Consider the following 16,035-nt stretch of genomic DNA (forward strand, 5'->3'; position numbering starts at 1 on the left):
GTTCAGGCAATTCTCCTGCCTCAGCCTCCTGAGTAGCTGGGACCACAGGCACGCGCCACCATGCCCAGCTAATTTTTTGCAGTTTTAGTAGAGACGGGGTTTCACCATGTTGACCAGGATGGTCTCGATCTCTTGACATCGTGATCCACCCGCCTCGGCCTCCCAAAGTGCTGGGATTACAGGCTTGAGCCACCGCGCCCGGCCTGGTAGCTCAATTTTTTAATACCTTTTCCCAGTTTTTATTTGCATTTTTCTTTTTGTTTTTTTTTTTTTTTTTTTTTTGAGACGGAGTTTCGCTCTTGTTACCCAGGCTGGAGTGCAATGGCGCGATCTCGGCTCACCGCAACCTCCGCCTCCTGGGTTCAGGCAATTCTCCTGCCTCAGCCTCCTGAGTAGCTGGGACCACAGGCACGCGCCACCATGCCCAGCTAATTTTTTGCAGTTTTAGTAGAGACGGGGTTTCACCATGTTGACCAGGATGGTCTCGATCTCTTGACCTCGTGATCCACCCGCCTCGGCCTCCCAAAGTGCTGGGATTACAGGCTTGAGCCACCGCGCCCGGCCTTTTTTTTTTTTTTGAGACAAACTCTCACTGTGTCGCCCAGGCTGGAGTGCAAGGGCACGGCTCACTGCAACCTCTGCCTCCCAGGTTGAAGTGATTCTCCTGCCTCAGCCTCCCAAGTAGCTGGGACTACAGCTGTGCGCCAGCATACCAGGATAATTTTTGTATTTTTAGTAGAGATGGGGTTTCACCATTTTGGCCAGGCTGGTCTCAAACTCCTGACCTGCCCACCTTGGCCTCCCAAAGAAAGTGCTGGGATTACTGGTGGGAGCCACTGAGACTGGCCTCTTGTTGCTGTTTTTAAATGTAACTAATTTTGAAGCAGGAATCTGGGCACTTTTTGCATTTGGATACTCCCAGTCTCAGCTCACAAGAGCAAGGATTCTGTCTACCTAAATTTATAATTCCAATTTACAATTTTAATACATTCCACCATATTTCCACTAGACAGGAGTTTCTTCAAAAGAGACCACTCAAAAAGTTCTGAAGTCACCAGCTTCTGCTAGAAGAGCAGAGCTTTACAGATTGTCGATTGAACCACAGGTTTCCACAAGCTCTTAAATGGAGCATGAAGGCTTCAGAAAAAGAAAGGGTAAAAGCCAGCAATTATCAAAGGCAAAAACAACTGCTCAGGAGAGAATGAACAAGAATGCCTTAAACTAAAAAACTAGGAAAAGAAAAGTGACCATAAACAAAGTTTCTTTTTAGATTATTATACAGTTAACTTCAAGGTAGAAATATGCTACTTCAATTAACTGCCACCTGCACAATTTACACCCATACTCTCCCTGCTGGGGCTGTGGCCACCTTCTTTAAATGTAGGGCCCATTGGGATCCTTGGGTGTAAGCTCACATGGAAGCACAAAACCTTACTATGAAATGATAAAGCATTTATGTGAGCCCCCATTAGCCAAACAGCTTACAGGAGCACCATAAAGGCCTGTGTTCCAAGCACAGGCCTAGGAACCAGCCCAGACATATTCAGTTGCTCACTTCATCATTGTATGCGATAATGTCTTGATTTCCCTACTTGTGAAACAAGGACAATCCTGAGAGAATCAAGAATAGTTTATAAAGCGCTTGGAAAATGAAATGGGCAAGCCATCGATATTATAATACATAAAGGCCAGCGAGGGGGCCTTTACACTTTACAGTGCATCCTCATTCAAGTTACCATGGTCACAAGAGAAGTGACACATAAACACAACCCATACCTAAGTGACTCAATTACAAATCTATACCCTTACTGAAGAGGGTATTAGGATATATAGATTCATTTTTAATTCTAACAGCTGGTCAAATAATGCATGATCCTTTTAGATTATATGTATGCTTTTAAATTATATCTTTAACTTAAATCTAAAACTAGGGCATATATTCAGAGCAGCCTTCCCTTTGTAAAGTCTATCCAACGTTGTCCATGCTTTCCTCTTATTTTCTTCATCTTTATTTCTAGAACACTGCTGAAATTCTTGAGGGGTTCCAGGATTTCTCTAGCAGCTGTCTTGGAAGCAAGGTAAGGATCAAAATGCTAAAGTTTGTGAGTCAATCTCAGGGAACACTAAAGGCAGTGGACTGAATTAACACAGAGAAATGAGAGGACCCACGACTAAAACAGTGATATGAATTTTGCATTTTTCATTGATTAGAATAAAAACATGTGCCCTGCAATCAAAACTGTCACCTTCCATAGCTGGCTCAAATGGTATCTGCGACTTCCTACACATATACACTCTACATAAGCAGGTTGGCCTGAGAAGCATGATAATATGTGAGGAGAGCCCTCTCATTCCAGCGAAGCAGAATATGAATTCTCACTTAAGCTGTCCCCAAAACTGGCAGATAGCAAAGGTAGGTCATAACGTAACACAAAGGTAAGGAGTACTAAGACACAGAGAGAATGAAGGAATATAATCATCCTCTCCTCACTTTCTAATTAACAGGATCAGACAAACAAAAAAAACAAGAAGTCACAATGGCCACCCATGATGGACAAAGCATGGATGTTTTATCTAATAAAGTATCTCAAAAATCAAGGTGAAAAGTGCCAATGTAAAAACAAGAAACAGCTTTTACATTCAAAATATCAATTAATTAGCATGGGGCTTTGGTTTATACCAGTTTCAAACACCAAGTTTCCAAACTAACAATATAAAAGATGTTAACTTACACTGATGTACATCAGTAAAACATGACATTTGCTCCACAGTTAATATCACAAGCTCTTACAAAACTAGGAGAGGGGCCAGGCACGGTGGCTCATGTCTGTAATTCCAGCACTTGGGGAGGCCGAGGCAGGCGGATTACCTGAGATAAGGAGTTCAAGACCAGCCTGGCCAACACGGTGAAACCCTGTCTCTACTAAAAATACAAAAACTAGCTAAGCGTTGTGGCAAGCACCTGTAATTCCAGCTACTCAGGAGGCTGAGGCAGGAGAATCACTTGAACCCAGAAAGCAGAGGTTGTAGTGAGCTGAGATTGTGCCACTACACTCCAGCCTGGGAGACAGAGCAAGACTGTCTCAAAAACAAACTAACAAATCAATAAACTAGGAGAAGAAGAACTTTAAGTTTATGCAATGCTAGTAACAAGTCAAGCTCTGTGAATCTAACTATAATTAAATTATTTACACATAGGGGAGCAATGTTTCTCTTAATGTGCATGTGTCTCAGGCAAGAGAATGAAGGTTAAACTCCCACTGAATGTATTTTACCTTATGTAAAACACAACAGACTTTATGACACTCTTTTAAAGTAAAAATCCTTTGGAAGTCGAGGTTGAACAAGTAGCTTATTTACACAACAGTCATGGGCATTTTGGTGTAAACCACAATAATGCTTCTAACCTTACAAAATAAAAATTTCGATTATTTATCTTTCATATCATTTAAAAAATCTTTATTTCACTAAGATTTAAATAGGTTACTTGGAAAAAAGTATATAAAGTTTAATTCTGGTATGTTTTTTACTACACTTAGATGTATTGTCCCCAAATAATATCTAAAAACTAAATGTATTTTCCCCAAACTACACCTCTGATACTTGAACTTTTCATTTGTATTTAACAATATGATAACCATTTCCAGCTCTAGAAAACCCAACTCTATTCTATGTGTATGTGTGTACACACACACACACACGCGCCCCAATTATGAAATCAATTGGCTGAGGTCTACTTCAATTATTGCAGTTTTGTTACTTATACATGATTCTCAAAGGAAAAAAGACAATTTCTGAAGTTTTTCTTTTCTCTTTTCTACCCTGTGAAATATCAATCCCTACTTTCTCCTGTATAACAAAACAGCTCTATCTTCCTTAAGTGGCAAATTTCACAATAAAACTTGTAGCCAACATCATCTCATTCAACTAATATACTGCTGAATATTTCAGTTTTCAAAACACTAACGTTTTTAATCCTTTCAAAACTTTTAGGGCCTGGCGTGGTGGCTCACGCCTGTAATCCAAGCACTCTGGAGGCCAAGGCAGGTGGATCACCTGAGGTACGGAGTTCAAGACCAGCCTGACCAACATGGTGAAACCCCGTCTTTAAAATTAAAAAACAAAACAAAAACAAAAAACTTTTAAGTAGTTACAAGGAAAGCAACAACTTCACACATAGTATGCCTTATTTAATAATCGAATATAAATAATAAGCCATTGTGGCCTGATAAAAGCCTATCTGTTGCATACTTGCAAGTGGTACCAAAACAACCTGTTTAGTATGGCAAAGTTCTCATTTTAATATAAATAGTATTAAAACTCTTCCTGCACTCTGGTATAAGGAGAAAAAGATAAACTTAAGCAAAGCAAAGCAAATTAACAGTGGTAATATCTAAAATCAATGACTTCCAAGGTTGGCAGTGCTAGGGGCATTAAGAGTTTCAGCCCCATCTCTTATATTTTCTATACAGGGACTGTAAGAACCAAAATCAAGGGGGAGGGAAGAGTCCCCCCCCCCACAAAAGAACCAAAATCAAAGAAGTTAATTTCAATATATAGCAGCTTCTGGTAAGGCAGTCTCAGGATATTTTTCGACAAAGGCCAAGATAAAGAAGGAATTTCTACCTAAAGTTCAGTTGCACAGACTACCCATTCCCACACTCTAGTTGAGCCTTTTACTATACTTTAATAAGTATACAGTTTACCTACTATAAATTCCAGTCTTCAAGTCCAATTGTTTCACCTTTTTTTTTTTTTTTTTTTTGGTAGAGATGAAGTCTCATTATGTTGCCCAGGCTGGTCTTGAACTCCTGGCCTCAAGTGATCCTCCTGCTTCAGCCTCCCAAAGCTTTGGGATTATAGGCGTGAGCTACCTCACCTGACCTCACCTTATTTTTTGAGTGTTAAAACCAAGAAACCTTTGAAACTGTAGAATACGTGCTTTCTAAGAGCTCACAGCAAGTCTTCCTTTAAGGGAAAATGGCTGTTACCACTTAGGACATCATTCAACACTGTATCTCCTTTGCTAAACAAAAGCCCCTCCACAAACTTCATCTCCAACATTCCCTCAAATAAGTTGTCTTCAAATTATATGCTCATTATTAGAACTTAAGTAACTGTATATAAAACACCAAATAAAGATAAAAACTCTGTCTACACATACTACACAGTATTTAAAAATTAAAATAATCCCATTTAAATATCTCATTTTTTACAATTACTAAAAAATTGTAAAAGCAATGTAGCCTCTAGTCAACTACCTGTACCAAAGGGCCTCCTTTTCACTCACCAAAACGTTAATAGGTAGCAATTCTCCAATGAAAAATTGTCCTGTTAAGCACCAACTGGTTAACTAGGTATCAAAGAATACACCCATTCAGTTCCCCATAAACTTACTTGGTGTATTTACCTAAGACATTTCTAACAAAGTCTTAAAGGTATCCACAAACACCAACCACTGTCAATCGTTGGTAACAAGAACAAGTTCATGGTAAAGCATGTTTTCATCAGATATTTAAGGCTTTTAGAAGCTTGGAAATTGGGTCATCAAAGTAATGGTAACTGAATACCTAACAGTTTATACACAAGGGTGTAGAATACAAATGATTACAACAATATCATCATCTGTAAAAATTTCTCTTCAAGAAGCTGTAAGTCATTTCTTATGTTAATAAGTGTTCAGAACCCACTACTGCAACAGCTCTAACCGGTTCCTTGAAGAATGTGGCTAGGCTGAAATTTTGGAAGTGTTGGCTTTGGTGGTGACCAAGGAGGAAGAAGTCTCTGGCTTCCCTGTTGCTGAAGTTCCCACCCTCCAAAATGAATATACCCACCGGTGTGAATTGACAATGTGGTCCAAAGAGCAAGGCAGGAAACGGAGTCCAGATCCTCAAAATGGTAGTACAGGGCATAACCACTAGGCCACCTATCAGTTCAGTACAAAAAGTACAACCCTGCGCATCATGGTGTAAAAGCTGGGGCCTAGGTTTCGCATTGTGCATCTCACACCTATGGAAATAACAAGAGGAGTAAAATCTATAGAAATCAACACACCCTAAGAAGGTGGGTGCTCACAGAAGACTGGTATCAACATTTTGGTAAAGGTGGTTGGCTGCTGAGATAATGAATGGCAATTACAAGTCCAATTTTGGAGGGAAACAAAATTTTTACAATCAACACTGTTGAGTTTGACAATGAAGAACCCAACATGGGCTTGATGTTTACCAACAAGGCTTTGCAAATCATGACACCCATCTTCTCACTTATAAAAATTACTACCCCACAAAAATCCATCATCTCTCAAGAATGATTTTTACCTCTCAAAGAACTGGAAAGATTTGGGCTATGATGAAGGGAGTTAATCAGCAATGCCCCCAAACCTGTTACTTTCAGGTTTCAAACCTTCCCCTTTACCACCAGACTTATGGTGACACATTCAAAATGTTATTCTAGAGAAAGGGAATCCGAACCAAGGATGTGCCAAGGTGATTCGTCAAGAACAAATCTGGGCTGTCTGAGGGCCAACAGTTTTGAAAAAGTAAAAAGAGCAAACTTCTAAAATGCAGGGTGGGCTCTTTAAAAGAAGTAAAATCACTGCTCTTGACTCACTTAATCCTTCGCCATGTTGCTGTCAGCTCACCAACTAAGTGCGAGTGTGACTTGCTGGGCCCATTTTCCCATGGTCTGTAGAAGGCGCTGTGAAGCACATCCTGTTCTAGCTCGGGGGCCCTTCCCCCCTCTGCAGCCTTACCCAGTGCAGAGAATGCGCCCCCTACTGACTCCAACACTCATCGCCTTTAGCCGACTTGGCTGCGGTGCATTTTGGGTGGGGGCTGGTATTTTCTCCATGGCCATAAACCAGAAGCAACAATGCAGATTTCTAAAGAAACTGTATCAAGCTATCCAAGAGATTCTTTTTTTTCTTGCCATTCTGAAGGTTCAAGACACAGGCACAAGAAGCATCAGGGATGGGAACTGGGTGTGTGGGATGGACAGCATTAACATGGCAAACACAGGAAACAGTTTGGTTTTTTCCCTCCTAAGCCTTTGTCTGTAAAATGGGGTTATGGCAAGAAGTGTCCAGAGAAACTGGTGAATGCAAAAACATTAAGAAGACTTCGCGTGTGTGTGTGTGTGTGTGTGGGGTGTGTGGCTAAAAAGGTATCAGATCTAGAGTCTTGCCTTGGGCAGAAGAGGAAGAGAAGCAATCGCGCCTTTTCCAGCAGACAGGGATCAAGGTTGGGGGGGAGGGGAAGGCAGGCAAGCAGCCCAGAGGAAAGAAGAGGTGAATAAGAGGGTGCTCCCCAAACTACTCCCCATTCATTACGAGAAAATCTTTTTGCAGCTTTCCGGATTTCCATTTTCTACCACCTTACTGCAAAGTTAGGGCTCAGAATGTTCGAAAGAGGTGCTGACCAGGCAGCTGAGATTGGGAAAAAGGACGGCTGGTAGACTGTGGTCAGGACAGGAGGGAAGCTGGCAGGTTGGGAAGGAAGGATTGCACAGTGGAGGCAAAGACTTTCACTCCGTGCCATGCACGCTCCCCGGCCCCCCAACCCCGTCCTCCCTCCCCCAGCTAAGGGTGGGTAGACCTGGCAGAAGGCTCGTTCCAGGCATGGGAGTGTGCGTGGGGGGGGCTCCTTTTGGGGGTGGGGGGCGGATGGGATTAGTTCTAGGGATGGGAGAAGCTAGGTTCAGGCTGGGGGCGGGGTGGGGGAGATGCCATTAGCTGCAAAAGCTCCCGGCAGCCAGGCTGGCTGCTGGCCTCGGTGGGCTCACGGGGCGGAGAAGGGGGTCGGGCTGCAGGAGGAGGCGCCTGGACCTCCAGAGCAGAGCCGGGTAGCGGTCCGTGCCGGGACTGGCGGCCCGTCGGCGCCGGGGTGTGCAAAGAAGCGTGTGTGCGGCTGGAGGGCGGCGATGCGAACAACAATGCGCCCGCGCCCGGGGCCGGGCTGGGCGGACGGCCGCGCGGGCCGGGGTCGGGAGGCAGGGCAGGGCCGCGGGTCCGCGCGCGGCGGCGCCAGGCTTACCTTGACTCGGCCTCAAGGCGCGCGCGGGGCCGGCGTGCTCGGGGGCCGGACGGCGGCGGCGGCGGCGGGCGGATGGCGGCGGCACGGCGGTGGCGGCAGCGGGGAGGGCGCGCCCGGGGCCTCGTCGCGCTCCGGCTCGGCGGGCTCCGGCTCGCGCCGCGGCCGCGGGTGCTGCCGGGGGGCGCGGCGGGCGCAGCAGAGCGGCGGGCGGCGGCGGCGTCGTCGAGCGGTGCAGACAAAGGAGGGGCGGAGGGAGGAGACGGAGGGTGTGGGAGAGGCGGCTTCACCGGCGCGGGCGGCGGCGGCCGCGCTCCTCTCGCTCCTCAGCAGCGCGGACCGAGAGAGGGAGCTGTGTCTGAGAAGACGCCAAAATCCCCCTTAGCGCTGCCTGCGGGAGTGGGAGGGGGCACAAGATGGCGGCGGCTGGGGGGGCGGGAGTTCAGCTCATGGATCCCGGCGGGCGGCGGAGGGGAGACCGGGCCAGCGGAGGCGGCGGCGGCAACAGGCGGGGGAGGGGGGCTGATCCCGCGTCTCCCCTCAGCAGACAATACAAGCGCCTCGGACCGAGTCCCCGAACCTGCCCTAGCCAAAATGGCGGCCGAGAAAGAGAGGAAGTGACGTAAGTGCCTCATTAGCATAAGAGGACTCATTGTCCAGCTAAGTGGGGGGGGCAGTGGGGACAGCACCCCTGACCCCCTTTCCCCCAGGGGGGTCCCTCTTAGTCCCACCTGGGCTTCCACCTAACTTTTCCTGAGAGAGGGTGCTCTCAGAACCCCCACCCCCGCCTGAGGGAAATTATATAATCCCCACTGAGGGGGGAGCTCTCGCGAGAACCAGGCGGATTTACCATTGACCCACTAGGAGGCGCCGTGGATAATGGCCGCAGTGCGCTCCCAGGGCCCGTGTGCTCGGCGGGCGCCTTCCTCTGGCCGCAGCGCCGGCGGCGGAGGCAGAAGCAGCGGGCCGCAGCACGCCCAGCACTCAGTCAGGTGGCCGTGCTGGGGATCCCTGCGCGGGCCCAGCTGGGCCTGGACTACATCTGGCGGGGAGGGGTGTGCAGGGCGGCCCGGGGCGGCTCCACGTGCTCGGAGGCCCGCGCTTCCTCCACGCCTGAGAAGCGGTGGCAAGGCGCCGGAACACCTGGCCGGTCGCCCCTGACGCCTCCTGCCTTAAATGAGGTGTGAGGGCCTCGTGCTTCACACAGCGACTTGGGATGAGACACAACCCCTAGGCTGCCTGAGCCCTTCCTGGTGGGGTGTTGGGTGCAGAGGGGTCGAATTTTATTAAGGTTCGCCGTTACCCTGTGACTTGCCATTCTTCCCAGTCACAGTGTTGGACTCTTCTCTTTGACCTGAATTTAAAAAATGGGAATCTTGGTGCCTTGAGGCCTCCCAACTGGTGAAACTTCAGCATGAGAAGTGATGTTGCCAATGGGGGCATTGGCTGTCTGCAAGATCCTTAAACAACACACCTTGTAGTCCTAGGGACATAACTTTTGGTGCGCCCACAATCTGGGTAGTGTAAGACAGCACATGGTTACATTGTAAATTTAGGTCAAACCCAACCAATACATTATTTCCTCAACATTTCTGAACCAACCTTTTAAAGTAGGTTCGTTAAAGTATCATGATTGGTTAAATGTACTAGCAAATAATAGATGTCAATGGTGAAGAATTAACCAAGCCTGTTTCCTTAATATGTGATTTGTAAATACACCTGTCTTTTGCTGTTTCTTTACATTTCAAGTTAACATACTTTTAAGCCATAGTTAACATCCGAAAATAATCTGACTTCGTTGCAAGTAATATAAACTGTGGTTACACATAGCTGCTCAACGTCTAAGACTTCAGTTAGCCCTGTTTAAAAAACTTTCATACAACACATTTCTGCAATTGTGATAAAATAGCTTTAAAAAATATTTTAAGTCAGTATTTCAAGGGAAAACAGCTGAAAAATGTCGTGGAAAAAGGGGTTGGGGCAAAGCATTTGATTCAAAGAACCAAAGATAATCTAATTACATACTGCAGAAAACAGACAAAAACTAATATGAAATAAGCAAAGTAAGTTTAAGTTTAGTTTTCCTTAGATATACTTAGATTCCATACAGTGATAATACAAATACAAAGGAAAAACATCTGGATTTCATCTTTGGCCTCATTTACAAAGCAAAATAGGATGCTGGATTCAGATGTAAATGTTTAATTTTACAGTGTTTGAGCACCAGATTTACTACAAAAATGCATCTAAATAGTCCAGATTCTTTTCTAAATGACTTCCAAATGCTATGAGTCTTCACTGCTCAAATACTCTAAGTAAATTCTAAGAGTGACAGTGTTGTAATGACTGTGGGAATAACAAATGAAAAGATTTAAAGAGCAAACATCTACTCTAGTGAGATCTGAGAAGGCAGTATTGTGTATTAGGTTCTCTAAGGTGGTTACTTAATTTCTGCTCCACATACTTGACACTGAGAACTTAACTCTGAGTTTAGGTTAAGAAGAATAAATTCTAATCACTCCCCCAAAAAAACTGAGAATATTACATTTCTATTATCTTAGCTTAAAACTAATTGCACATCAAGCACTAATGAATTTTCTTGTTGTTATTAATGAGAAATCTCTTCCCCAAGGAAGGCAGGTCCCTCATTGGACAGCTGGTCAGTTCTGGACAAAAGGAAAACAGTAGTGGTCCTTATTGGAATGTGTATTACGGGTTCAACTACAGAAGTGTGGGAGGTTTTAATGTTTGAAATGACACCACAGGTTTTATAGTCTGGGGTTCATTTCTGGTAGAATCTGTCAGAAAGAAATGCAAATAAAAAATTAGACTTTCAATTTTTCTATTCTTTTCTTTTAAAAAAAGACAGGGTCTCACTCTGCTGTCCAGGAATGATCACAGGTCACTGCAGCCTTGACCTCTCAGACTCAAGTGAACCTCCCACCTCAGCTTCCCAAGTAGCTGGGACCACAGGTGAGTGCCACCACACCCAGCTAATTTTTTTTTATTTTTTGTAGAGACAGGATCTCCCTCTGTTCCCCAGGCTGGTCTCCAACACCTGTGGCTCAAGCTGTCCTCTTGCCCTGGACTCCCAAAGTGCTGGGATTATAGACATGAGCCACTGTACCTGGCCTCAATTTCTTCAGCAGCCAAATTAAGCCAGGAAAGTGTAGTAATCAGGAATATTATTCAATAAATAATTTAGAGACACCTTTTATTTGCAAAAGAAAGTCAACTTAAACTTATTTGCTCAAAGCATGCCCTTACTCAGATTTTAAAAGATACTACATGATCCATAACCTGTGCTACAGTTAGAAATTAACTGATGTCTTCTGAAATACTTAGAGAGAGTAGATAAACACAGTATTAGCCCTGGCTTTATTGGATAGCTTAGCTTGTATATTAACTGGTAGAACACTTTTCTAAATGGAGAGAAGTACTTAAGGAAGAGATTTTTCATATTAGTAGAGATGTGAGCTTTGCTGAGGGTCTTCAAATAATATGAAAACAATTCTTTTGAGAAAAAAATTGTTGCACTGGGCTTGGTGGCTCGCACCTCTAATCCCAGCACTTTGGGAGGCCAAGGCGGCTGGATCACGAGGTCAGGATATCGAGGTGATCCTGGCCAACACGGTGAAACCCCGTCTCTATTTAAAAAAAAAGAAAAGTTAGCTGGGCAAGGTGGCGTATGTCTGTAATCCTAGCTACTTGTGAGGCTAAGGCAGGAGAATCACTTGAACCCGACAGGCGGAGGTTGCAGTGAGCTGAGATGGCGCCACTGCACTCCAGCCTGGGAGACAGAGCAGGGCTCCATCTTTAAAAAAAAAAGAGAGCAAGAAACAAATTGTTACATAATTCAGTAAGATGTTTAAAAATTACTGTAGCAGCTATGTTTCTGCCTCAGCGTCATTAATACTTTTCAGTACTGATGGAGGTTACTGCTCAAAAGAGAAAAATACGGCTATGTAATCAACTGCTGCCAAATTGTTTCCCAATTCACAATATGCATTTTAAATACACTTGCTTTGGTAGATGAGATGCTTCATCAATTCAACAGCTGAAAAGAATCCAATTCTAAAAGCCTGTTTTGAATGTATTTTCTAGTTTAAGAAATTTGAGATGCATTTTTAAGGAAAGGGCAGAGGTGTGTATTTCTTTTACAGATCATACAGATACAGCCATGATATAGCCATAAACATTTCATCAGTTAACATTATCTTACTTCTGACATCTATTAGGTATAAAGATTTATGATTCCAGTATTTATAAAGAATATTTCAAATTATTCTCCGTGTTAAAAAATTCTACATTCACATACTCTAATGAAAGCAGCAATACTTTATGCAAAAAAAAAAAAAAATATATATATATATACATTTATTTATAGGTCTTAATACAGCAAAATGTAAATGAAAATTGAGAGCATTGCTCATTAGGCCAGCAACTTTAAAATTACTTAATCTGAAATATAAAATAGAAGTTCTTCATAAAAAAGATGTGTGAAGTTTACCTTACCTTATGGTTTATACTTTAAGAGTACATTTTATCAAAATCAGTAACCAGGCTTCTTTCATGTTTAAATTGAAATGAACATAAGTATAAATGATTATCTTTCTTTTATGTAGTAGCAAAAAGAGTCAATAATCCTCTCAAGAAAGATATTATTTCATTTCCTCCCAACTTGGATTCACCATAAACACGATCCACAAATGATATTGGAACCTAGTTAAAAAAAAAAAAAATACGTTAAAGTCAGTCTTCAAAAAAAATTAGGTAGCTTAGCAGGTATACCATATTACCAACACAACAGAATTCGGACTAGTCCTACAACAGAAGTCCTTAAAGTAACTATAAAATTAGGGGATTCTTAAAGCAACTATGTGTATCTCCAAGTCTTTAAAATTAAGCGCATCATCTAAAGATAGGTCATATGAACCAATCTACAACTGTTTAAAAAGCACTGATCCTAGGTATTACCTTGGTTTACTCAAGTTTCAGTTTGCATTTCAAAGAAAAATTATACTTCAAAAGTAAAATGGCCTTTTGCTTAGATTTTTCAGTTGTTTGTCAAATGTAGCTATAACAGCTTAGCATTAAGTAAAACATCTTGCAACTTCCATGGGAGAAGTGACATTTCAGATTAGCTAGTTTCTTGCTATGAATAACAGTTTTACTAGTAAATGAGGAGAGTCTTCCCTACCCTAAGAGCTCACTAGCTAGCCCTAAGTATTACAGATCACCACTCCCTTGGCTCTATAATTCCTGGTCTTCACTTACAGGAAATGGACATAAGGGATTCGTCATTCATTTTAAAGTATGGTGGACACTGGCTGTGGCAAAAGGAAAAGCAGAGAGACTCAGTCCATAATGCTGACCAGTTAGAAGGAAGGCTAGGATTGAGAAAGTACCAGGAACTTTCCATTATTTAAAAGACAATGCTAACTGTTAATGTTTTTTTTTTTTTTTTTGAGACGGAGCTTGCTACCCAGGCTGGAGTGCAATGGCGTGATCTCGGCTCACCACAACCTCCGCCTCCTGGGTTCAGGCAATTCTCCTGCCTCAACCTCCTGAGTAGGTGGGATTACAGGCACGCACCACCATGCCCAGCTAATGTTTTTTGTATTTTTAGTAGAGACGGGGTTTCACCATGTTGACCAGGATGGTCTCGATCTCTTGATCTTGTGATCCACCCGCCTCGGCATCCCAAAGTGCTGGGATTACAGGCGTGAGCCACCGCGCCTGGCCAACTGTTAATGTTTTAAATCTTATTGTTCAAATGTACTAATGTGAATTTTTACCCTTTGTGCATGAACATTCTAAACAACCAGAAGACCTCCACAATTTAGCAGTTATGAAGTTAAACTTTTTATTACAAAAAGTCTAAACTTTACTGCTCCTTTACCAGGAACATGACATACTATTTAGCATCAGTTGCATACCTCACCAATAGTATAATTCAACTGTCTTGCCCGAACAATCATCTCCATCTGGAAGACGTAGCCTTTAGAAACACATTTTTCTATTAATTTCTCTAGAACTTCTTTTCGATATAATCTGTAAGAAATCAGAAAATATATATATCAACTTCTGGATAAATACACTTGCCTACATGTATCTTGACCTTTCAAAGAGTTCACTGGTATGTATAAAGCCTAAAACTTCCACTGGCCATTGGTAAACAGAAAAGCTCACAAAGCTGATGATTATGATACCTTCGTCCTAAGCAAGAAAGGCCATTAAATATTTGCTAAATAACTTAGAATAATTTTGAAAATGAATTCTCAGTATCTTTTAGAGAATTATTTTCCCATCATACTATCAGAAATTATTGAAATATAGTAAAACAAATCATTTGATGCAGAAGCATCCATTATTTAAGATTTCCTTAAAATTTTAAGTTGAAAGAACTGTTCCAAACACTGAAACAAGAGTGGACAAATGATGATGAAGCAACAATATATAAGAGATAACAAAAAAGAACCTCATAATTAACAGTCATTTCCCAATAAATGTTTATGGTAAGTTTTGATTTCTCATGATTTCCTTTATAAATTCCCTAGGATAAACTAAGTCCCTCTAGGATGAGCTTGGGAAGCTAGATTAAAACAGGAACTAGACATCACAGGATAGAAAAAAGCCTGGTGGGATTCACCTATCACCAATTGAGGTCAGTTAGACACTTAACAGTAAGTGAATGTGCAGCCTAACTTTAGATGGACTGCAGGCCAAATACCAGATTTACAAGGTGACACAGTGGAGTTGGGCTGTCCAGTGGGTAAACGCAAGCACTTTCTTCGGTAACTAAATAGCAGGGAGCTCCCTATTTTCAGACTCACAGACACTGTAACTTTTTTTTTTTTTTTTTTTTTAAAGATTTTTTTTTTTTTTTTTTTTTATGTTGTTTTTTTATTTTTTTTTTTTTTTTTTTTTTAAAGATCAGCCTCTCAGTAGGGAGGCAGCAATTTCTACCTTTTTTTGTGGGGAGAGGGGAGAAAACTAGGAGAGGTAGCTTGGTGAAACTTTGTTCTTTTCAAAGTTAAGGCCATCTGGACCTACTGTGCCGCAGGGTTTCACCTTGAATCCACATTTTTTTCCCTCAGACTTCTAAGGTGACAGTATCTTTTGACTATGAAGTGAGTATAGGACAACAAAGCCCTTAGAAGAACCCAACGGAGCTTAGTGAGGTGCACTCCTTTATCCACCCGGTCTCCTTAAGGATTCAAAGGAATAAATTTGGAATAAATATGAAGAGAGGAGAATCTGATGGTAGTAATATTTATTCAATAACAAACATTTATTGACCAACATATCGGGTTTCAGATACTTTTTAATGTTTTGCCGCATAGAGTGAACTAAAAACTAAAATAAAGATATATAATATGTCAGATGCTGTTAGGTAGGGGAGGGAGCACTGGGATTGTGGGGTGGGAAGAACTATGATGGGCCAATGTTTTTGCATTAGCTTTATTTATATATTTGTATTTTGAGAGACAGGATCTCACTCTGTTGCCTAGAGTATAGTGGCAAAACCATGGCTCACTACAGCCTCAGTTTTCCAGGCTCAAAAGATGCTCCTACTGTAGCCTCCCAAGTAGCTGGGTCTACAGTCACCTGCCACCATGCCTGGCTAATTTATTTTTTTAGTTTTTGTAGAGACAGTCTCACTATGTTGCCAGAGCTGGGGTCTTGAACTCCTGGGCTCAAGCAACCCTCCATCCTTGGCCTCCCAAAGTGCTGGGATTACAGGTGTGAGCCACCATATCCAGCCAGCATTACTTTTAAAATTGGGATTAGATTATAAAATATTTCCTGACTGTACGAGTTGCTTTATTCTCGTTAAGAATCATTTTTTAAGATATTTATTTTCACTGCCACCTCCCTCCTCCCCATCCCCATGATATCTTTTAACACTGTAGCTAGTAAAGTAAAATGTTATGCCAGGCACAGTGGCTCATGGCTGTAATCCCAGCACTTTGGGAGGCCAAGGCGGGCAGATCACCTGAGGTCA

The 16,035-nt window shown here is 42.7% G+C and overlaps 2 protein-coding genes across 4 annotated transcripts in view; both read right to left on the minus strand.

Annotated features, from left to right (window-relative positions):
• LOC108281331 (activity dependent neuroprotector homeobox) overlaps positions 1-9,222 on the minus strand; it is a 40,151-nt gene extending 30,929 nt beyond the window's left edge. Inside the window, exons 1-2 of one of the 2 annotated variants that reach the window (XM_017496861.2) lie at positions 8,031-9,222; positions 5,835-6,009 (exon numbers count right to left, since the gene is read on the minus strand). The gene's annotated coding sequence lies outside the window, so the exon portion shown is untranslated. The remainder of the gene's footprint in view (positions 1-5,834; positions 6,010-8,030) is intronic. The other variant, XM_017496862.2, reaches the window with a different exon arrangement.
• A 2,929-nt stretch (positions 9,223-12,151) lies between these two features.
• Positions 12,152-16,035, minus strand: part of DPM1 (dolichyl-phosphate mannosyltransferase subunit 1, catalytic) — a 21,388-nt gene continuing 17,504 nt past the window's right edge. Inside the window, exons 7-8 of one of the 2 annotated variants that reach the window (XM_017496867.2) lie at positions 13,967-14,081; positions 12,152-12,749 (exon numbers count right to left, since the gene is read on the minus strand). In XM_017496867.2, coding sequence (XP_017352356.1) covers positions 12,645-12,749; positions 13,967-14,081 — 220 coding nt within the window. In that variant the 3' untranslated portion in view covers positions 12,152-12,644. The remainder of the gene's footprint in view (positions 12,750-13,966; positions 14,082-16,035) is intronic. The other variant, XM_017496865.2, reaches the window with a different exon arrangement.

This window comes from Cebus imitator, unplaced genomic scaffold (assembly GCF_001604975.1).
Source record: "Cebus imitator isolate Cc_AM_T3 unplaced genomic scaffold, Cebus_imitator-1.0 Scaffold224, whole genome shotgun sequence".
NCBI classification, from domain to species: domain Eukaryota; kingdom Metazoa; phylum Chordata; class Mammalia; order Primates; family Cebidae; genus Cebus; species Cebus imitator.